The sequence below is a fragment of the Cinclus cinclus genome, chromosome 20, assembly GCF_963662255.1.
Source record: "Cinclus cinclus chromosome 20, bCinCin1.1, whole genome shotgun sequence".
Lineage (NCBI taxonomy): Eukaryota > Metazoa > Chordata > Aves > Passeriformes > Cinclidae > Cinclus > Cinclus cinclus.
The window spans coordinates 6,990,389-7,015,189 of NC_085065.1; the positions used below are offsets into that span (position 1 = coordinate 6,990,389).

General features: G+C 39.9%; 1 protein-coding gene across 6 annotated transcripts in view; it reads right to left on the minus strand.

Moving 5' to 3' along the window:
• Window positions 1-24,801, minus strand: part of SPAG9 (sperm associated antigen 9) — a 61,260-nt gene that overhangs the window by 25,398 nt on the left and 11,061 nt on the right. For 4 of the 6 annotated variants that reach the window (XM_062506395.1, XM_062506393.1, XM_062506394.1 and 1 more), the window contains exons 3-8: window positions 18,681-18,751; window positions 10,512-10,606; window positions 5,884-6,037; window positions 1,601-1,811; window positions 1,006-1,105; window positions 331-452 (exon numbers count right to left, since the gene is read on the minus strand). In XM_062506395.1, coding sequence (XP_062362379.1) covers window positions 331-452; window positions 1,006-1,105; window positions 1,601-1,811; window positions 5,884-6,037; window positions 10,512-10,606; window positions 18,681-18,751 — 753 coding nt within the window. Of the gene's footprint in view, window positions 1-330; window positions 453-1,005; window positions 1,106-1,600; window positions 1,812-5,883; window positions 6,038-9,682; window positions 9,844-10,511; window positions 10,607-18,680; window positions 18,752-24,801 lie in introns of those variants that run through there. The other 2 variants (XM_062506399.1, XM_062506398.1) reach the window with 1 other exon arrangement.

A 24,801-nucleotide genomic window follows, 5' to 3' on the forward strand; every position in this document is an offset into this window, starting at 1 on the left:
AGCTGATAAAGCCAGGCCACTACAGATCAGGCACGACCTGAATAAAACTACTTAAAACTAGTTCAAGACAAAAATCCCTCCTTGAGATAAAAATCCTTATGTAAGAGAACATACAGGGAGAAATGGAGAATAGTGTAGGGAGTGTCCCAAAAGATTAAGATCATTATACAGAGAGAAAGAACAAACACCTTTTTCTGCTTTTGCATTCCAATAACGACCTTAGGATGCCACTCAAACAATTTTAATGCAAATGAAGCCTGGCAATAATAATTAAGCACTTCCTAAACAGGAAAACTGCTGTATACAGCATCTTTAAATAACCTTTCTTACCCAGTAAATCTGCACCTTCATCCACATCTCCAATTAGGCCAGAACCAGCAGATGACAGCTCTTCAAAGAGTGATTCTGTGTTACGGTCAAATGCTTTGTTCTTGATGCCTTTGGTGGGAGTGCTAGGCAGAGAATTAAACAAGACATGAAGATAACACTCCCACAAAAAGAAAAGCTTTATTTTTTACCAGTACTTCATTTATTCCCTCAAACAAACCCCACAAGCTTTCAGTTGGCTTACAAGTTCAAGATTCTATTTTCATTCACTGCTTTGTTATCAAGATCCCAAACTTGAAGCAGTGGCTGATACTGAGCTGGACAGGATTTTAATAAATTAAAGCATATCAAGTTTTGGCCTATAGAAATCCAGTTGTGTCAGGACTTAGTCAGCCCAAATGCCTGAAGAATAGACAGCTCAGCTCAACTGGAAGTCATTTAATATAACAAGAATGCAAGAGAACTGAATAGTAGGAGGTCAAAATATTCCTTTGGTCAGAGAAGGGACTCCTTTCACACAAAGCTCTTACACCCTCAAGATTCACCATACAGGGTAATTCTATCCTTCTCATCACAAGAATGAAACAAAGACAAGAGAAAGGAAAATTCCCATACACAGCATCTTTAAATAACCACCTAAAATTTGTCATCATCTTCAAATCACACCACACAACTTACCTGGAACCCTTATAGCCACTGAGATCTTTATCCATATCCAACTCCGGAGTTGACTCAATGATTGCCTGAACTTCAGATTTTTCTTCATTTTCATTTCCCCCTTGGGCAAAGCAAGTGGTACATGTCCATAAACAAAATCATCACGACATATTAACTATATGTAGTAGTTCTTAAGCAATCACCAACCTAGGACACTTCTGTTCAAAGACTTATCAAGGTAATTAAATGAAAAGACCCACTGATTCTGATACTCTAGTGCTGACATTGGAATCTCTAAGTCTCTCCTGAATTTAATACAAGTCATCCAACAGCAGTTATTTTGTACTATTTCTGTAATTGAAACCAAGACGTCCAGCACTTCATGACCCTGTGCCTTTTCTACTGCTAAATAAATGTCATAAATAATTCTGATTCTGAAAAAAAAAAAGTACTAAAGTCACCAATAAACAACAGACTTATCACTGACCAATATTCTGTACTCCTTAAAATATCTGAGTAAAAACCCCGTTCTCATTTGTGGCACAACAAAAGATTTTAAGTGATCAAATATGAGCTCCATAGTAACCCCACATTAAGAAGTTATAAAGCAGCTCACCAGTGCAAATATTCCTTGTCTCTTGAGCTACCTGTACTTCAATATTCTTGCTTACATCCAGCTTCTCATTTGACATCTCTGTGTCCTTTGCAAGCCCTTCAACATTTTCCTTTTGAGGGGTTTCAGCAGGCAGCACAGGAACATCTGAAGCAGCTGTGGATGCTGGAGTAGTACATTTGGAGCCTGTTTGGCTAACATCAGAGAGTTCATCCTAGAATTGCACCATTACAAATGTTACTAGAAGACTTGGGCATATAAACTAAGGAACAGACAACAAAATCACTATTTGACTGAAAATTATGCAAATGCAAAGACAGACAAAAATAATATTTTAAGACAGTACAGTCATCTTCAGCCTATGGCTGTTTCACTCTTGTTAAGGCAGTTATAGCTACATAAAAATGCCTTTATTTTTAATAGCAATGTTTGATCTCAGCTGACAATTTTAGTCACTACTTTTCCATTAAGTCTTCCAGAAAACAAGCAGCATTCTTATTCTAAGAGTCCTTCTAGCTGCACAAGGAACTCCTTAATCTTCCCAAAGTTGTTATAAAAGTAATGGTTCGGAATATACGTGGTACCTTAAAAAGCAGCCCTGAAGCACTGATGCAAACATGGATTTAACTGATATAAAACTGTAGTAATTCATAGAATCATAGTCACAGAATGGTTTGGGTTGGGAGGGACCTTAAAGATCATTTTGTTCCAACCCCTTACTGTGGTCAGGGACATTTTCCACTAAACAGGTTGCTCCAAGCCCTGTCCAACTTGGCCTTGAACATTTCCATATTTGCAAACACTTCACTCAGGTTTTATGCACTTTCCAGCATGAACTCTGAGCATGGGTTGACACTGGGAATGAGACATGGAACTGCAGTAACTTCTTGTCCAGTCAGATTTCAGCTCAACCAAGGAACATCAGTAAACAGCTCCTCCTCAGAGCTGATTCCTCGCAACAATTACAGTGACACTGTGTCAAGATGCACAAGTATGGTATTAACTATGGCCTTAATTCAGGTGCTGGACTCCAGACTGGGACCATCACTCAGAGCTGCACCAGGCACTGGGTGGCAGGGCAGAGTGGACTGTGTGTGACACAACCAGAGGCCACTACCTGAATATCCTAACAGCCCTTTTTTGGCTCTTCCCTCATCTCCTTCATGCACATTTTACCTCCCATTCATGCCCAGACCCACATCAGATGTCTGATTTATGACTTAAGCAGCACATGACAGTGAACAACAGCTCACTGCAGAGAGGAAAACAAGTCTGCCTGTTTAGGCCAATAGTTTCTAGCACACACTAGTAGAGGAATACTGCTGGGGAAAATAAAGATGCTGAGGCTGCTGTGTGCAAAATGAAGGCAGGATGGTAACTTGTTATTAAAAGTTTTTACAGGACTTGTTTGGGAACCAGAGCTGAAAGCAAGGCTCCTGGACAAGTCTGTGACATTAAGATAATGTGACTGAACTAGTCAAGAAAAAAAAGCAGGTTTAGATTTTGCAAAGCACAAGTTCACAGCATGATTTCTGAGGAGGAAATAAAACTGAATTTTAAAGCTATTAAAAAAAAACCACAGAAGAGACGTGCATGTAGATATATCCTGTCTCACTTGCACTGAGTATAAGATTACTATGAATTGTAACTTACAGATTTCTCCTTTTGGAACTTACTAAGGCAAAATTTTTATTTGTGCGGGGACAGGGAGCAAAACACACATTTATGTATATCAGTATAAATGTAAAGCTTGCATCCTATAGGAACATCTCCACACTGAATTTGCAAGCCCTAGAAACAAAAAACCAGCACTAACTGCCTATCAATTACTGACAGTTCTCACTGTCTTATAGTAAATTGCAGACTAACCAATTATTCATATTTGATTTTCTGTCAAAAGTATTCAGAAATAAAGGAATTTTTTCCTCTAAAGGAATAAAAGAACAAACCACTCTGCAATTTACCCAATTGCCTTTTGAATGGGTGAAGTTGAGGCACTGGTTAATGGTTCATACTCGAGCGAGCAGATACAGAAGGGAGGAAGTGGTGCCCCTTACCAAGGGCATCCAGAGCTCACACAAATGAGGAATAAAACCTCAGCAGAGCTGCTGGCTCTGTTTAAACATTTCTACAGCTTTGTATTCCAAGAGCATCCACTAACTGATGCAGCACAAACTGATCACTGACTTTTGCACGCAAAGCTCAAGGAGAATAGTTTGATAGCACAAGAAAAAACAGGGAATAGAATGGTCCTTTCCCTAAGGGAATTTCAAATCACTCCATCTATTTCATATTTCTGACTTTATTATCTATAGCTTTTTTTTAGTTTTCTCTTGGAAACCACACAGATTAAACTATTACGAATGTTTGTTCTAGAACTAAAGGAAAGCAAAAGCAATTTCATTAAGTGACACTGAATTAATCGGAATATCTCAAAGCCTAAACATTTGAAAGACAGTGCTGTGTTGACTTAGCAAAATTGGCTTTTTTTTGGCTATGCTGTCAAAAGACTTTTCCTGAAATAAAAGAAAAAATAGTTTAAAAATTCAATAATTATATCTGAAGGAGTAACTCATCTGCAGTGCTGTGCAGGAATGAGTAGAAAAGACTGACTGGAATATAAACGTGTGTCACCTTAGAATGCTATCCAGCAATGTCACTATTGCACAAGCTACAGAATGTCCAGTTTTTTATCTCTGCCACCTCCTCTTCGTGACACTTTAGGAGGAAACACTGATCATTAAAGAAAGGTTCAGGCATGAAAGGAAAATAGATGCTAGAAAGCAGCAGAATCTTGTTTGTGCCTTGCATTGGATGATAAAAATATTCAGAAGTATTAGAGAAAAAAAGTTTCAAATGCTGGTTTTGACTTCAATATATTCAAACAAGTTCTGACTTCAATATTACTCAACAGGTTCACTTCAGAAATACTTTACATTCACAGCTACAAAGTAAAGATGTTGCTTTGGACTCAAAGAACTTATTCTCAATAAACAGATTTGAATAACTACAATTTGTGCTATTTAGTGAGTTCTCCTTTTAGCAGTGCATTATTTTGATAAGAACTATACCAAGAAGCCTATTTTGACAATATGGATCAGCCAATTTTCTGAGGGGAAAGGTGGAATCAGTACCTTACCTTTCCACCTCATCTCCACCTACTCTTATTCATAATTTTTATTTATTGTACATAAGTTATATTTCAGTCAACTTATCTAAAATCTGCCCATTTTAGTGATGTTAACACCATAAGACAAAGGGAATTGGACATATTCAAGAGCCAACCTCCTGACTAGCATCCTTTATAAGTGACAGATTTTTAGAAGCAAACCCACATTGTCACTTTGATATCCCTATAATCAACCACTACTTACTCTTCCCACTATCTCCTTATTACCTCTATGATAAACAAATGGATTCCTATTACTTCTAAGTAGTTTTTTAGTTCTGATCAGTTAACATTCCCCTGCCAGACAGGTATTAAGTTCACTTAAGAGTAAACGCTTCTCAACTGTATGCCTTTCCAGAAATAACAGTACATCCACAGGCTCCCAAAAAACCTCATCAAGAAATACATATTGTAAGGATTTACACATTCCAGAGTTCTTCACTCTGCAGATCCTCCTCCTTCTGTGCTGTGAGTGCACCCTAGACTGCCAGACTCATCACACTCCAACACCACTCCCCCATTCCTCCACACCTGCAGATTGTTGTATTCTACCCTCTCACAGCTGGAACATAGAACAATTGCAGAAATTAAAATAGCCAAAGCTACTAAGGGAAGTCATGATCACAGACTAATTTAGTCTTTAGTTAGGTCATTCTCAGCTCTGTGTCTACCTGCACCATACACCTGGTAGTAGGCAGAGGCTGCATGAAGAGCACTGTCCATGTAACAACCAAAGCTTTCCTTCTAAAGCAGCATTAATAAAGCTAATTAGACTGTTCCCACTACCTAGTAACATATCTAGGTTGGAAAAACAAGTTGGGACCTTTGGAAAGAGTCCTCAGTCAGAAAGTAAAGACCCACAGCTGAGAATAAGAGGAGAACTAACCTATATTATCACTCATTTGGAAAATGTCCCCAAAACTGTTTCTTGTACTAAGAAAGTTCCCTCCAAGTTCACTGAAGTAAGCAACACACTTGGCTTATACAGAAATGTTTTAGGGGTTTACCTCCTCTCTTTCAATGTAGTTTGTTTTGTTTTTTTTCTCCATCCTCCCCAAGATCTAGCAGCTGTTATGGCAGTTTTTCCTGGCACACAAGGCAGCCAGGCTGTGCTCACCTTGAGGCTGGTGTGGGACCGTGGCTGGCTCAGCTCGTGGAATTTCCAGTGCTCTGCTGAAGGTGTTTCTGCCACCTCTCTCTGAGCCTCGGGTGTGAGGAGAGCATCTCCTGCAGGTAATGGGAAGATGCCCAGGGATATTGGACGCTCCTTCCTGTTGGAAAGGCAGGCAGGGTTCATCAGCCATCTCACATGTCCCACAGTTTATTTTCCTGCAGGCCTCTGAAACCAGCAGGGAAGTGGTGAAATTCCAGGTTCAAACATCCAGACACTGCTCCATTAAATGCACAGTGCAGCACACTCAGACTGTGCTACAGCACCCAATAACGCCTCATTTCACAATTGCCAAGTCAATTCCATGGCTTTAAATAGCAGTTATTGATTTACACTGCAGCTAATCTGTAGCAAAGAAAAGTTTTCCAGAAATGAAACACTAGCAGAAGTGTAAGACAAAAGTGTTTCCTTATGTCAGACTGAAAATAGTTTTCAGCAGCCACTATTAAAAATACTATTTTGCACCTTTTTTCTCCAAGAGATAAGCACATAATTTCTACAACAGCAAACAGCTAAATAATCAACCGAAGTATTTGCAAAACTGTAAACAGTAAGCCTCTTCTCAAATCATTGGCTATTTTATTCCTGAAGATCACAGAAATTACATGGATTTGCGTAAGAGAAAAGAACTGGGTCAGGGAATTACTAATGTTACAACTGGCTCAGCTAAAAATTGTGTAGTTTTACCCAAGATCAGTTCAACACTCTACCTCACCCTAAAGCTGCACAAAAGCTTGTGGCAGCAAAGCAAATTATTTCACCCCAAATTTTCACTTCTTCACTCTTTCTACTTCCCTATGGCAAACAGCATTTGGAAATTTCAAAGGTTTATGCAGTAACCCTCAAAGGAAACAAAAAATCCCCTGGTCAGTAGTGTGCTCAGTGAACAAAAGGATTCATTCTTCCTGCTTCATTTGTCTCTGCTAGCAAGAGACAAAACCATTGTGTGCAATGCCATTCATAGGATGCTGTGACCAGCCCTGAAAAGGAAAAATATCAGCCAGGCCTAGAACTGAGATAAGCAAAGTGTTTGTTCAGACAGAACAATGTAATGTAGAAAAAAGTGATTGTAATCAACTAGCACAGCTTTAAGTATAGTAGAGGCAGAAAATAAAAGGGTGCAGAAGTGATGCCATAGTTCTCACACTTTGGCATTATAAAAAGTCAAGTCACAGTCACACATGCTTTCTTTCACAAGGACCTAAGTTAAACATAACTGAGGCAGAATTAGTATCTGCATACAAACTACATGCAAATAAATATATGGCAGGGAATTTGAAAAGGAAAAGCTAATCATTTTTTGATGTATTTTTTGACTTGATTTATTTACTTCCAAAAAAAAGTTAGTGAAAAAGGGATTTTATTTACCAATTAGAACCTTCCCAGTCCAGGTATACAAAGATGCTCCTTGTCACAAAAACCTTTGCACCTAATTCTCACATTGGAGCTATCTTGGCCTTTCAGAAATATCATTCCAGATTAAGTAATTAATTGTGAAGTATTTTAGCACAACAAAGCAGGCAGCAAAGTCAGAAAAACAAAATCAGTCTGGGTCACAAAATTCAAAACATCAGATAACGTTCCAGCATCTGCAACTGCTGGAATGAGAAACCCCACAGTGGATTCCAAGGATTCCCACTATTGTAACAGGTCCTGCTCTGCTTTAGATTTCCCACAACTCTCAGGCATGTGGGGAACAAAAGACAGGCCACAAAAACTGAGATTATGTCAAAAGAGGGCTGAGACCGTTTCATTGGATAAGAAGTGCAGGAACAAAAAGGAGGAAGAAAAAAAGCTGCCCTTCAGAGGCTGCCAGAGCTGCACTATGAAGGGCCTGCCTTAGGCAGAGGGTCCAACACATTTCCTTATTGCAGGACATGCCACAAAGCTGATCTGCTTTGCAGTCTTCAAAATAGAGGCTATTAAATGGGTACCAAAACAGTTCACACATGGAAGCGCTTATTTTTCCAGATTAGTTTGCAAGAAGTTTTATAATAATATATTTTGATGTGTTAGAATAGAGGTCAGGTGCATTGCAAGGCTGTACAGTAAATGAAGTTTGCAAAAGAGGCTTATTTTGAAAATTCATCTTATTACTAGAGTGTCTGCATTAAAAGAAATTATCCAATTAGACTAAAGCAATTTCAATTTATTTCACTGCTTGTTGAGCAGAAAGCAAAGAACCTCTTCTGCATGCCCAGTGCTCAAAAAAAATCTGAAAATGCCACACTGAGCAGAATGGAAGCATGTATTTTAAAAGCCTAAACTAATATACTGAAGTGATGCACTGAAGCATTTACAGGAACCTTTAGGAACTTTTAGATACTCAGTTCTAAAATCTGACTAGCATTAAAAAAAAAAAAAACAATTCTTCTACAATTAGATTCCTTCATCCTATAGTTTTATCTCCTTTTCTAAATGAATAAAGGCTAAGAAAGTGAACTCTAAACTTCTATGCTAAAAAGCATAGCTTCCCTAAACCCCTCAACTCCATTAAATACTGCAAGGGAGAAAAAGCACATTGCAAAAAAAAAAAAAATCTACTTCTTAAACTATCTCACTGCTTAAAATGTAAAAATATCTTAATATCTTATAAGTTACTGAATATGAGGTTCTGTTTTGGTTTTGTTTGGTTTCAGAGTTGGGAAATATTTGTTCTGGGTTTTAAACAAACATAACCTTCCTAACTAGATGAATCAACAGAGTTTCACTTGAAATTTATTTTGTTTCTTCATATTGAAATATTCATTCAAGTTTTTTTTATCAGCTACTGGTATAAATTGGTATTTCTTTCATCTATTGATTGCCTTTAACCTTTAGAACAGCACTCTGTGCTCATGGACCCAAGTTAAAAGCATAGTACCACACCAAGTCTATATGCACCAAAAATTAAGGAGGAAAACGTCCCACAGCTGTTCAGAGAGCACTAATTCCTAGCATTTTTACAAAATTTAAAATAAAACACAATATTAAATTTATAGCCACAGGTAAAACATGTCAAGCTTTCAGGTCAAAAAGCTGCATTTTCAAACTTTTCCAGCTGTTTTCCATCTGTAATTATAGTATTAAAACAGGTCAAGACTACTTCTGGCCACAATATTCTAATGCATTTCTGCCTGCTACTGCTCCAGGCACGTAGGACAAACCTGGGGCAGGGGGGTGTGGGGAGGGACAGACATCTGGCAACTTGCCATACAAATACAGAAACAGAGGAGAGGGTAACATTTGGCTGAACAATAGTGAATAGGCTTTAAGAGCTCTAACGCTTAAATAATGAAAGATATGGTTTTTTACCCACCAACCAATAATCATATTTTTGGAAAATAACATGATCGACTAATTCCTGTGGTTTTAAAATCAATTAACTGATCTTACATAAGCCTTTTGATTAAAACAGGTGCAGGTTAATACTACAAAGCCTCGGGCTGCATACATTTGCCTTAGACAAGATCAGGCAAGCACCTGACAATACACTGAACCTGAGCTTTATCTCTGACATGAACATTGCAGCTTTTGCAGCAGGTTACAATAAACTGACGTTAAGAGCTTTGCACAGAAGAGATACATAAATGACCTTTAACAAAAGGCAATGTAGAAAGCAGATTGTATTTCTGTACAATCACAGACACATCTACAACAAAACCTGACATCGGTACTCATTTGTCCCCGTTTGAAAAAGCAGGGGGAACAGAAAGCAGAGGAGCAGCGAGAGCACACGAAGACGGGGTTCAGTGGTTCAGAGTACCTGAGGATCCTCGGGAGGTTCTGTGTCAAAGCTGGCACCCCAGTGGAAATGGAAAAGTGCACGAGCAGCAGAACAGAGAGCGACACCAGGATGGCCGAGTTAATGACCACCGCCCCGCCAACGAAGCCAAACACAAACAGCAGCATGCAGCCCGGATTCATGGCGCTGCGCTGGCATGGTGGAACGCCGACTCCGAGAAGGCTACGCAGGGGCCAAGGGGGGATCTTTGGAGGCAAAGTCTGTCATTCAGCCGCCACCACAAAAACAATGCCATCGGCAGCAGCGCGTTCCACTCTTCTGCAGCGGCTCCAAAGCAATGACATCACCGCCCTCCTCCCCCTCACCGCTCCTCACAGCATCACGCAGTAGCGCAGAGGCTCAGCCAGCCCCAGAGTGCTTCTCCCTCCTTCCACGCAGGGTTCAGAGGTTCCAAAGCTCCTAAATCTGCATAATCTATTCCCAGCGAGCCCAGAGGACGAGCGGCTACCACGCGCGCACCTCCGCTGCTCCGCACACAAAGACGCGGCCGGAGCGCGGCCGGACCCGGACAGCCACTGACATCTTCCCTGTGCCCCAACACAAACACTCCAAAAAGCTGAAATTCTCTAAGGCTAATTAATGTATGAAGTGCATCTCAACGCTTAGCAGCACAACAGCAAAAGCCTCTTTCTACGGATTTCTACGCTGTTCTTTTACTGCATTCTAATCATACGACAAATCTTTCTGATTCAGCCGAACTGTTGTTGCAGGATTAAAGGACAAAGTCTTGCAAACACAAATGAATGGAATTTTTTCTCATTTCAGGGTGAGAGAGCAATAAATAGCTTACCTAATTCTACTGTGTGTTGTGGATTCTAGTTGATCACCCCCTGTTAGCTGATGAAGTTTGGTTCTTTCCAAGTGCTCCATATAATTGTGTATCATCTGTTTAAAAGAACAGAAACAGCAAGGAATTTTTAGTAACATTTACGTGTACTACAACTGCATAGCCCTTGACCAATATATTCTCCCCCTGTAATGCTAAATAGTAAAGGCATTTAGAGACATTAAGGAAACAAAGAAAGAAGCAAAATTATACGGTGTGTAAAACCACAAACCAGAAGAGAAGTCCATAATAAATTAAAAATATTGGAGAACTTCCTTGTACATTCATGCACAGAAAACACCCTAAGGGTAAAGAAAGGGCATGCAATATTTCAAACGTGAGTTTGGAAAACATTTACCATGTTCAAATCCATTTTGGAGTCTTAAGATCTCCATGTCCAGCTAAAGTAGCATTTTTTACATGATACATAATAGGCACTATAGGCCTAATTGCAAACTATTGTGAAAGTCAGACATTATACTCCTCAGATATTAAATACTGAATCCACAGGCTAATGATGAGATTATTTTTGTAGACAGAAATATGAAGCCCCCATTTCTTCTCCTCCTTTCTTCTAAAATACAAATAAGCTTTCTATATTTTCTGCAAGGGAAGCGTGGTTTTAAATTACCTAGACTGACATCTCATGATAAGGACAGGGTGGCTGTGAATTTTTAGCACTCAAGACGAGCTCTGCTTGCTTTCTTTCTCACAAGAGACAAGTACAGACCAACATGGTACTCCTGCAGTCAGGACTTCTTTAATGAGCCTCTACTCCCATGGCCAAAGGATGCTGCTCTCAGTGTGTAACTGATCCAGGACATGCATGGGGAGAAGGACCAGGTATCCCTGCATCATTCCAAGGCCTTGATTTGGACACACATCTCTGAACTTTAAACTGGGAAAGCCTGAGGAGAAGCCTATGTGCAATTTGGTATTTTTAGCACTTCCAACATTCACCTTCACAGATGAATAGGGCTCTAGGAACAATAAAGGAAGAAAAATCACAGGTGTACTGAAGAGAAATTTAATGTATTTTTTTTTCCTGAGACATATTCAGGTCACATTTTAACAGCTTCCTCTAGGAAAAAAAAAAAGCCCAGCTATTCTTTAAAACTTTAGCTTCTTTGCTATTCTACTCAGAGCATACAAACACTTCAGAATAGTGATATTATCAGGCATTTGTACAACTGCTTTATATAATCTTTTCTTTTAGGGGCAGCTGCATACATGACAACTGAACTCAGCAGGACCTGGAAACCTACATTTATGTGTTACTCTCAAGACAGCTTTTACGTATCCGAGTTTGACCTTCAGATGCCACCAACCTCAGCTAGTGCCAGCTTCTCCTCAAATGATGCTTGGCAGCATTAGCTACATAGGAATAAATATTTTTAGTTTCAGATTTTTCTGATCAAACTGGCTTAAGACATCCTGACTGATGGACATTCTACAAATCAGTAACTTATGTTAAGTGCTGGTTACACAGATGTTGATTTTACCAGCATTCACCTGAACTAATAAATAAATATAATTCAGACCAGAACAAAATATCATGCTATCTTCAGAGAAACACTGTATAATATACTTGGACTGCTGTCAAAAGCTTACAACATTTATCCTCTAACAAAACGCAGTGTTTCACCAGGCCATCCCATTTGTTTTCTGATTTTTAATGCTTGCTCACACAGAGGCAAACAAAAGGATTGAAAGCTCCACCTTCAACTACCCCCATTTGTTTTTTTCCATTTTAACCAAGCAGCCAGAACTAGGTACTCCAATTACTCCTTTGCATAGTTCTACACAAATTTATTATAATGCAGATAGTTTAGAAATTCCTGGAGGAGGGGAGGGTGGTCAGGGTCGTATCCCAAGAGTGCATAACTTTAAAATGCATATTAGACCATTCTGTATCCTGTCCATGTATTCCCTTATCATGGGAGGAAGACATTGCTGACCTGCCTACAAACATTCCCATTTGCAGCAGCACACCATTTGGTCTCTCAAAGCAAAATTTTAAATAGAACAGCTATTGTATTTTCAGCCAGTAAACAGAAAACGAGTGTCTAGTACCTCTCCAGGGAACTGCTAACACATGGGAAGAAAGAATAGGGTCAGTAAAACCCACAGAACTTTCATGTGCTGCAAAGGACATGGTGTTAACCTACTCTCTTCCCTCCTCTCAGTCTGTTCTTTTGTTTACTGAAATGTCTCATCACATTTATTACCCACAGAGGCTAGAGGGCAGGTCAATTTAAAGGACTGTCCAGTTTATATTGTTCTGCAACTGATAATAAAGTAAGCAAATCTGTAGATCACATACTTCAGCACAATGCATATAAGTTACAGGAAACCAAAAACAACATTAAAAACAAAACGCGCAGTGCTGCATGGCAATACAAGATTAATAGCATCATAAGGTTCTATGTGCATGTGCAGTTCAGCACAGCAATTTCTCCACAGATCCAGGCTATATGTGCCTGTGGTATCCAAAAAAATCAGAACACTGGTATCACCATGTAAAGGCCACTCTCTGCCTCAACCCAGGGCTCCCAGGATAAAAGTTGACAATACTGGAATAGTGTCCACAAGGAAAAGAGTTCCTTACCTTCCCTCCCTCCCCATGGGATTGGGAGCTCCACAGCTGGTGCTGTAGAGTCATAAGAAATGGTATGGGAATTCACAACTTCCACAAACTTAATTTGAAGGGTTCTTTGCAGCTTCTTGGGAGGAAATCCCACTCTAACTCCTCATTTGCAATAAAACTTTGAAGACTCACTCCAAAACCACTGGGATTTGAACCAAATGACATTCAAAAATCCTTTTAATCTAAATGACCCTCGAGCCTCGGAATATCCATGGAGTGCCATTCTGATCCAAAAATGTGTAATGAATTAATGCACTAGAATTCTGAGGGCTCAAAATCTGATTAGAAGTTCTGCTGTTTTGAGATTATTCAGCTGTTGAAATAAAAACATTTCAATATTACTGACTTAAAAATAGACTTAAATGGATTGAATTGCTCTCCACTCAGAACAATTTTTACTGAAGTTATACTAGAGGACAGATGATAAATAATTGACTATGTCTACCCATCTTCTCTTCAATACAAGCTGCAGTCAACATTTAATCATCCATAACCTTTCACTATGGACAATTTGCTCTGCTGCCCATGAAGTCCACAGGTATTTCAAATGCAACCAGTTATTCCAAGGAACACGTATCACACACACAGAGCACTTGAGCATTGTTGAAATCAAACACACTGCTCAATTACCATTAGCTGAGGGGATTAAAGATAAACTCAGAACTTGGAGGAATTACATTAGTTAAAAGCATTTCACAATTTAGGTGTTAATGATTTTAAGGCACATGTACAAACCAACTACAACACACTTTTGAACACATTACGGCATGACATAAAATCCACTCCCTTTGAATGCAATGTCTTTCTACCTCAAAAATAATCAGATTGGTTTCCTTGTATGGCACGTGACAAGTTTTACAACTGCAGAAGTGTTACAAGGTTTTTCTACATCTTAAACTCCAGCACTCAGTAAAAGACAATGAACATCCTGCACTTATTTCATTTCTACCTTTACAAACACAACTACTCCCAGTGTATACATGCCTGGCACTTTTCACAAACAAATGTGGATAAGCCATGCTGGGGATATTGTTACCTGCACCTTTGCCTTAACCAGGTTGAGAGTATCTCCTTTATACCTTCCTTGCTCTTTCACTCCTCCTTCCTTGTTTGTGACACTGCTTTAGCTCCCCCGGATAGGTTTAATAATTCTTTGGCTGTCAGACCAGGCTCTGTGCTACAGCCCTCACTGCTTGTCCTGCAGATCCAATCAGGCTGGGCACAAGCAGCTCCTCCCTGTGGGAATGTGCACCCAACTGTGTGTATATAGATCTTTCTCTGTCCCACATAATCTAGATTTATTGAGGTAATAGATATTGCTACAATCTCCTTGATTCAGTATCAAAGTCCTAAACATACTTCCATGTAAGTACCCTTTTTCCTTTCAGGGCCTGTGGTGACTTTCTCACCCAAGTAAAAGCACCATTCCCACTGGAGAGCTTGATGCATCTTTAGCCACACAAGATGGTGTTGCTGGGCAGATACATTAGGATGCAAAGATGCTAAATCCAGGTTTTATAGATCAAGCTGTTAATGCTCAGCATAAGGCCTTAAAAAAAAAAAAAAACTATTTGCTTGGACTGATATCCAAAGTCTAATCTCACAGACAATGTGACAGCTGCCCCTGCTTAGCTATAATTGTAAATAGACACCTCCACTAGCCTTCTCTTCCTGTCCCCTGGCCAGGGACTTGCTGGGGATATGCTGATCCTAATGAACCTGACAAAGTCCATTCCCAATGCCAGAGCCAGGCTCACTGTCCTGTCACGTTGTATCAGTGCAGAACACTGAGAAACTTCCATGGCCCAATTATGCTTCATTAAACTAAGCCCATATTCTGTGTCAGGGAAAGATATTGAACCACCTCAGCCTGGTGTTTCCTAAAGGAGAAGGAGAGTAACTTCCTTAAGTAGAGAAAAAAATAGGTTTATTTTGGAAACCTGCGCAGAGAGAGGCAACAGGTATTAGTCAATTCTCCAACTAAATCTCAAGTATTGCTTTGCCTCAGTTTCCCAACCGAGTAATAAACATAAAAGCCTTAGCCAAGCCTTTAGAAAGCCAGAACCATAGTTATGAAGTGATGCCCTTTAACTCTGCAGAAAAAAGAAAGATCCTTTACCTCCTACTCAGCAGGCAAAACCACACTGAATGGTTAGCTCTGAAAGAGGCACCAGCAGCAGTGCAGCATCTCAGCAGCAAAGGCAAAAAAGCCCTCACAGGTATGAAGAGCAGACAGGCCTGCTTTTATCCAGGCACAAAAACAAGCCAGATTCTATTCAACAGAACAGCATTTGAGAAACATGAGGTAACTGACAGAATTACTTTCTAAGTCAAAGAGCAAAGATTTTAAGACTTGTGTTAGACCACTGTCAAGCATTCTGCTTTCCAGTACACTGCCCTACGGATTGATTGCTTCCTGCATCTCGTCCTTTACATTCAGAAAAAGATGGAAACAAGAAACAAGGCTTTGCATAGTTAGGTTCCAGATGTTCCACCTCAGGAACTCCAGCATGCTGCTTTGTCACATGAACAGCACAAGATCAAAACCCACAGCAAGCACAGGAGAGACAAGGAACCAGAGCACAGAAGTCAGAACATGTTCAGGCTGTTCCATCCATTCTGTTCTGACCAAACATGCTATCCTCTTCACTCCCTGCTACACCCCACCTTCCAATCTGCCATCTCAACTGCTCAGGTTCTCAAACCCTAATCCATTTAAAAATCAAGCCAGTTAGCCCAAGTACAGTCATAGTAGGAAGGAGGCTTAACGGGATATCCTGCACCCACACCAGCCAGCCCAACTCCCTCTCCAGAGCAGCAAGACAGACTGATTTAACAGAAGGGTGATGGAGGGTAAAAGCTGTCTGCAGAGCTCTCCCCTGCCAGGGCAGCCCTGCTATCTCTGCAGCTGCAGACACCTCATTGCTGGGCAGGCTAGTGCTGGAACTGCAATGCAGACCCTGTCTCTGGCAGGCTGAGCTCCAAGGAGAATGCCCAGCTCTCACCACAACACACACACTGCAGAGAGGGATTGATTCAGCTCTCCGTTTCACATCCCTGGTGGAACTCCCCAAGGTGACTCAGTTTCAGTAGGTCTTGGGTCCATTGGAACTGAAAATGGGTGACATTCCCTGGGGTGCTAAGCCAGTACCTTTGCTGGGCACTGAACCCCAGCAAAGGCAGCCACACACAGCTAGGGAGGGTTGAAAAGTGGGTATTGTGAAGGACATGGATACAGAACCTCAGGTCAGGTGTCAGAAGAGAAAGACATTGAACCCTCAAACATTCATGAGTGAAATAAAGAATAAGGGAGAGTGGGAGGTGAAACAAAACAAATAAGGAAGACAGAAGAGAGAAGAATTGCTAGAAATTAAGATTGCACAAAATGTAGTCACTTTGCATCTTTAACATGACATCTGTTAAAGTAAGCATCTTAGAGCTAAATTTTTTTAAAAAAATAAAATCTTTCTGAATGCTCTGTTCATTAACTGATCAACTGAAAGAAAAGCAACTGCCATGTCAGTAAGTACCAAAGATGGATCACTTTTAATGCAATCCAAGTGGACTCAGAAGGAAAGAAGTATCCCTTCCTAGTAAAACATGGAAGAAAGACGTTTAAGAACCAAGTACTTGACAGAAATATTTGATCCAATAAAAACTGATATATCTAAATGCTGAAAGTAAATTTGATATCTGCCAAAATATCTTGCATTAAAAAAAGTTACTACACAGACCTAAAGTGTTAGAATTTGTTGGGAGAAAGGGAAGCAGAAAATCACAAAGGGAATGGGAAGCTGGGCATTATTATCAGCCAGTCCTTTCCAGTTCCCAGGGATTTCCACCCCGAGTCTCAAACATGCACCAGATACAACATTAAAATGCTGAGATGCTCTATCCTCTAAGGAGGTGCATCTTTGCAAGACTCACCAAGGTCTGGAAAACAAAGAATCAAGGAAGCAATCACATTGAAAGGGAGCAGTACAGAAAAAAAGGACATCTGATTTTAGGAGAACAGAGGTTTGGATATACCATGGTGCACTACAAATTATTTCTTTATGAAGAAAGGATAGCCACCCCAGCAATAGCAAAGCCCAAGGAAACATCTCTCCCTACACCAAAGAAAGTGAATTTAAAGTATAAAAGCATTTAATAAATTGGAATCAAACCAGCAGAGGCTGTTGTCCATTTTGGAGCAAAACCTATGTAAAAAGATATTCAGAACATGCATTAGCATTTCATTGAATTAATGGCACCCAATACATTTCATCTCAAACTCCATGAAACAGGATTCAATAAAAATCTGCCAGTTCTATTGTGACAGAACCCAAAGGTCCTAATTACAATAACCAGAACTCTGCAAGCACCCAATACTCTGAGGTACTTCCAGATTAAAAGGATGCCAGATCTCAGTGGGCAGCATCAAGATTTGTCACTTCTCATTTTGCTTCAATTTCCAGTTTTTAACAGATGTGCCATTCTAAAGCAACTATCTAGTAACAAATGTGATTTTTAAAATGCTACGATTTCAGTAAATATATGAATATTTTAAGAGCTTCAGAAGTCTTGTTACACAAGTGCAACAGACCTGTCGTGGTCCCAATTCACTTTTCAGCTGCTGCCAGTATAAAACACTTAAGGTTGCTGAAAGTATTTAAAATAACCAAATCTGACATCTGTACCCTCTTCCCCTTTCCCCACATGGGTCTTTTGGACTGGGAGCAGTCGGTATGGCATTGCTCTCTTTGGTAGCAAGGATCTAAAACCAGATCTCTGACCTTCCAAAGGCAAAGCAAAGAAACTGAGGAGAACTGTGCCCAAGTGGGACTCCAGATTAATCAGAATAATTCAAAGGACCTAGTGACCTCCTCACTAAAATACGTATATGACCTAGGCAGTAAAACATCCCTCTATGGGAAAGACAACCTGCTACTGAAAACTGAAGCACTGCAAGTCCTGTTTTTATGCTTGGTACCCAACTTAAACATTCTGGCTCTTATTTATTTAAATTAACAAATTCAAACTTGCTCCATCTTCATCAACAAATCCCATTTTCATTAACTGTCAATGAAGCATGTCAGGGAACTCTTTTAATCACAAATCCCAGTAGGCCAAGTTTTGAAAGGATTTGTTCCTTCAATGGTACAAATAAAACCAACACAGAAAACTGCCAATAAGAGTATGAAAACCTAGTTTCATTTCTCTTTCTTTGGAGCTTATTAGTTTGTTTTGAAGAACTGCCTTTGAAATATGGAAAACAAATTCCTTTTTAAAATTTCTCAGTATCTGACAAAGCTACAAAAATGACAGATGTGTAATCAAACAGAAATAGAATAGATACACGTGCATGAGGAAAACTACATCACTGGTTACAACTCAGTGTACAAACCACAATACTCAAAAATTTTCCCAATTGCTCATAACACAAGGTTTTCCACATATCAACATTTCTACAGATACCCCAAAATCATCTTGGTGAAACAGCCTACCTCTGTATGTCTTGAATGAAGTGCATTATATTCCTTCTTGAGTTCTGCCTCCCGCTCCTCAAGTCTGCTAACTGGAAGAAGGAAAAAAAAAATTAAAACTAAATTCATAGTTCTAGTAAGTGAGACTGACTTTCCTGGAACTAAGCAAGCAGATCAGAGTATTCCTAGTAGTGAACAGCACAAAGCAGGATAAAAAATATGGCAGTGTTTGTGTTTTTAAGCTCTTACCAGTGAGCTTTCTAAGTACATCAACAGCAGCACAATCTGACAATTTGCATTCCCCTAAAGAGCCCAGGTCCTATTTTCTCCTGCCGATTGCTAGGCCAGTAAAAGGGGATTTCTCTGTTCAAGGCCAGCTTGCTGCTCACCCCAATCCAGACTGTTTCACATGCAAACTGCAGGAAGAGGCAGAGGCCACGTCACTCAATGCCAGATGAAGCCATGGGCTCCAGCTAAGATCCTACATCAGATCCCTAAAACACATTCACACAATTTCCAGAGGTGTTTAACCAGGACAAACACAGGCAAGATATTCATTAAAACAGGTTCAAGCCCTATGTGATACAGAAATTAAGGTTTCTGCTGGTATTCACTCACACTTAATTGAGCATTAAGGCAATACAATTAAAGAGAAAACATTTTAATACTTCTGCAGGTATTCCAAGAAATTAAAAACACATTGAGCAGATTTAGGAGAACTTTAGAAAGTAATTCTTATTAGTGGGAGATGAAAACCTGAGCAGCTCAGCTCATCTGTGCTGTGTTTCAGGATGAAACTGAGCTGAAACAAACTGATACCCCAATGCAATTAATTTGCAGAAAACCTAACAGAATTCAGAACCTTCTACACACAACTTATTGTGTCATTCAAACACAAAACATTTTGCTGCTTAGATGTGAATTCCATCTTTTTGTTCAGGTATTTTTTAACACAATATTTATGTGACATAAGCATGTGTATCGAAGTGTGTAACTGAGCTTATTCTACTTGCCATGTTTAAATATCCCTGGGAAAGTTCAAATTTACAGTTCCGCGTTTCCAGAGAGTCACTGCCAGACACACATTATCTGAAGACAAATGCCCAAATCTCCTCTTCCATTTGCATATTTTCATGTTGCCAACTGGGTCTTCTGAAAATTAATTCTCAATATACCATATTTTTAATTTATATATCTGTATTTTGGCACAGTATTTTATCATAAGTACGTTTTAATGGAAAAAAGCCTTTGCTTGAGTCAAACACTAGAACCAAAATACAGAATTGCCTACTCACTCAAATCTGTATAAACATTCTGAACTCCTGATCTAATATTACTCTTATAAGAACATTAAGTTCCCTGACACAACCTTTTGGAGTCCACCTACAAATATCTGGTCAAAATATTACATCAAATATTTATAACATTGCCAGATCAAATGCTTCTATTTCCACCCTATTATCAAATGGAACAAAAGCTCTTTGGATCAAATAGCAGCAGGGGAGGCACAAGTATCTATAACACAACCGAGAAAAATGTACTTTACAGCACAATGCATGCATCTAAAAATACATATTTATATGATGCAGAACACTACTGAATGGAAGAGTTCAGTTCCTTGTTTTGAGGCACAAGGTGTTTTAGGTCTTTTTGTACACTTGAAGAACAGTTTTATTGAAGCCTTAGGTAAGAAACTACAGAAACAAGAGTCAGAACTTACAATTAAAAAGCTGTGATGTGACAGACCATATTTTATCCACCATCTTTGCCTGACTGACATCCTAGTCATGAGTTATGAGATGTCAAACAGCTGCCCATCAGGGATACTCAGCAGCTCCCACGTGAGCACACCACAGCTCCCAGAGGACTTTTCACATGGACATGTAACAAGAGGACAAGGAAGGAATGGATTCAAAGTGGACAAGTAGGTTTAGATTACATATTGGGAAAAATTCTTCCCTGTGAGGGTAGTGAGGCCCTGGCACAGGTTCCCAGAGGAGCTGTGGGTGCCCATCCCTGGCTGGTGAAGTCATGGCTCAATTCAGCCTTGCCCAGAGCTCCCACACACACCTGGGTGATGCACCCAGCATTGTTCAGTGACTTTGTGTCTAGACAATGCAGCCAACTCCAGGGATGAATCCTGCAAGTGGATTCTGGGAAAGTACTCAACAGTACATTTAATGAAGATTAACACCACATTAGGTGTTGCCAACACCCTTTTATGCAGTTGCCCCAAACCAGCCTTCAGGAAATCCACAAAAGCATTTCCCACTGTTATGGATACAACACACGCTTGCACAGGGGTTGAGGGTCCATAAAGAAGCACAGCACTTTCTCCATCTGTGAAGAAAGAAATGCTTTAAAATGTTTTAAAACTTTAATGGCCCAGCTATAATAAATAGTTCATTGAATCAAGTCACTGGAGACATATGTACATAGCTAGTGATGCTGCATAGTCAAGGGGGATATCTTCATTAGATCTGACCACTGTTTTCATTAGCAACAAAGGTTAAAATGATTAAAGGCCCAAAAGATAACAAAACTGACATCAAGCACCATCTTCTGGCAGCCATTTCCAGCTGTACAATACATGACACTCCTAGAGCTGGAAGTTTCACTCAGAAGAGGATGCACACTAAGTTACATATCCTCAACAGATCCTACATGAACAGTCCTCAGAACTGGTTTTCCCAATACCAGCAGGATGAGCCACAGCACCAGAAATCTATTCTACCCAATATATACCTCCCATCAAGATAAGATCTTGCCAAAACAACTCACAGGACACACTTTCTTTTTCCAATTAAACACTGTGCAAGAGACCAGACATTCCCTGAGGATCAGAGATCATCACTGACTTGAACACAGAGTCAGAGAATTTAAAGGAACGTTCCCGTCAGCAGTAACGGGACACTAAACAGGAGGGCAAAATGCCTTTCACTGGCACCCAGAAACACATTTGAAATTGCATTGCCACCAGTTCCATTTTAATAGACCAACATACAAAGGAGGGGAAGTCTGACCCTGATAACACCCCAAGAGGAATGGAGCTGTGTGCTGGCACTGCCTGCCACATGCTGGGCCTGCCAAGTGCAAACTAGTCATAGTTCCTATCAGTTTGACTTAAGTAACAATGCAAAAATTCCTCTGGCATTTCTGTCTCAGACCTTTTTCCACTAGGGTGTCACATTCTTAGTTTGATTATATATATCCTAAAAGCAAAAGTATCCAATGTCGCTGTTGTAATGTGTCTTTACAAAGCCATTACAAAGCCTTATTACATCAAGGAAGATCTTACATTGCAAGATGACATTAAGATAAAACATGTGCAAAATATACCATGCAACAATAAAGTTGCTCACTCTTAGAAGCTTAAGTGGAAGAAAAATATAAAGATTCAAGAATCATAAGTATGAGCATAAAAAGTAAATATTCTAGTGCTTTTAGGCTGATGAGAAGGCATCCCCCTGGAACATCACCACAAACTGAAATCCAAGGCCTACTGCAAACTTCTCCAGCACTGTCAATGTTCTAACACCTTTAATGACCTGAGGTACCAATCTTGATCAAAGTGCTCTCACACAAAACCAATTAAGCCTAAAAATGGGAGATTAAATATAATAGTAAACTAGAGAAACTGGAGTTTCTGTCTCCTGACAGCATTATGAAGAATTAGGCAGCCAAACTGCCCACCCTGCCTGTTCGAAAGTCAGAGCTTACCTCCCAAGTCTGATGGCTTTTACCAAGTTTGGAACACCCTTCATCTGTATGTTGTCCTCTGCCTCAAACTCCTGATAAGCCTGAGGGGGAGAAAGAGAAACAGACCTGCTAGAATGGCAAATCCAACCAGTGTGATGCCTTCAAGAGGAATTACAAGTTCTTCCTACACAAGCCAGGACAGAGATTCAGCTCCTTAATGAGCCTTTCCTGGCACCAGGACTGTCTGAAGACTCTCCTTGAACAGCTTTCATCTGGCTCTATTCTTTAATGCAGATCCCACACCAAAGTTAAGATGTAGATCCAGAAGGACCTTATGACCTCCTCAGCAGCTGCCAAAGAACACACACATCACTCGTGGACTGAAAAGAGGAGGGAGCTATCAAACAAGTGTTTAACCTGGAAGTGGTAAGACCTGCAAATCAAACCAGCACAGAAAACTGATTTGTAAAACAAGTGCAAAAAACCAACCTCTTGACAAGACCAGCATCTTCAAGTAGCTCTTACACTGTGAACTACAGGTCTAGATCTCAGTTTAATAAGTGGGGCACCTGAAATTATGGAGATAATTTAGCTGTCAAGAATGCTCGGTTGATTGCAAATATCAACACAGGCAGCAGCAATGGTCTTACCCCTGACACTTTTGAACTGTTCAAGTTTGCACTATGGCTCAGGCTCACAAAATCCCTGCAATCTGTTACCAAAAAATTCCAACACAAAATTTTAAATAAAAAAACCCAACTTTTTAAACATTCTGCTGTAGCATTTAATATGAAGACAACCACATGCCAGAACATCCCTCACATAGACTGAAACTCAAACAATCAAGAATATATACAAGAGACTTCTACAAAAAAATCAAGTCAAAAATCCAACTTCTTGCCCAATCTCTGCACAAAGAAGTGTTTTACTGAGAAAATTTTTGATTGACTGCTTTGCCAACAGTGGGATGCTCCATTTATACACTTGGCTACTGAAGCAAGACCCCATCTGAGAAAATCCACATGAAGCCAGTGTGGACACAGAAGCTTTAGCAGACTGGATTTGTTTTAAAAGCCAATGAAAACTCAGGAATGTAAGATTCTAATAAATATTTAAAGTAATTTTCTTAATTACTGCAATATTTTGAGCAACAGAATCACTATAACAACCGAACTCCAGCACATAAAACTACAATACTCCCTTAATTTAAAAACACACACAAGCAGTTAATTATACATCAGTGGATTTCAAACTCTTCTTACCACTTTTGTATATTAACAGCTAAGCTTAAAGCAGGCCAACCACTGCTCTAATTTCCTGCTCCATTTTATTTTAGCCCTGAGTCCTGTAGCTTGGCTCAGTGCCTGCTCTGGAGCCATCTGTACCCTCTGCTCCATCTAGTGGGCTGCCAGCTCCCAAAACCACACAGACAGCAGCAGGTCTTTGGGAACAGCATTGGGCAGCCAGGAAAGGCACAACCAGGAGGAAAGCCTCCCTTTCCAGCACACCCTGATAACTCACACTTGTTACAGAAGGATTTTTCAGCTGTAGTGACTGATAACCTGAAGCACAATGTACCAAAGGGCAGGGGGAATCTGCCTGGTAAACAAACCTGAGATAATGATGGACATCATTAGAGATAAGGAACACCCACACTGAACACACTAGCAAACAGTTCAGTTTCACATCTGCTAATCAAGAAATACAAGAACTCAAGCCATTCTGGTTCCTCCTTTGCTGGAAATCAGATTAGTTCTGCTGCTCTCAGTCTGTGGAAATGAAACAGGAACAATCCAGACCCCTACTGAACAAACCTGAACTTTACAACTTCTTTCCAGGATCTATTGAAAAGCTTTCTTGTATTCCTTGAGATAAATAACAGTTGAGCCATCCCTAGAAGCAGCATTTACTGACAGAGCTGTTTCAGACCAGTTTAGTTATTCACATCACCATCTGTGCAGATACACAAATCAAATCTCAAAACAATTTTCTAGGAAGTTCGTGTTTCTGTTAAACTTCACAGCTGAAAGTTCACATCAGATTCGCCCTGTTAACATGAGCTGCATGATATTCCATGTGCAGAGACATCTCAGATATAGGATGCCTTCAGATTATCCATGGGTGCCTGTCTGCCTGGGTGTACATTACAGCAATGCTGGTGTCCTGAGAGCTCAGAGGAAAATCAAATATCAAGTAACATTGGCAGAACATTCACAACAAAACCTGGTCTTGCATTTTCTCTTGAAGCCAATGGAAGCAATAGTTCTGTTAACTTCTGAGGAAAACAAATGTTTTTAGGTCAGCTTCCAAAGCGTTTGTCTCATAACCCAAATAAAACCTCCAGCAAGCAATAGCTGCATGGTGTCACCTGACATGGGAAATACCATCATCCCAAGAGTTGTGTCACAACATTCACAGCTCCAAAACCCAAGAGCTGTTTCTT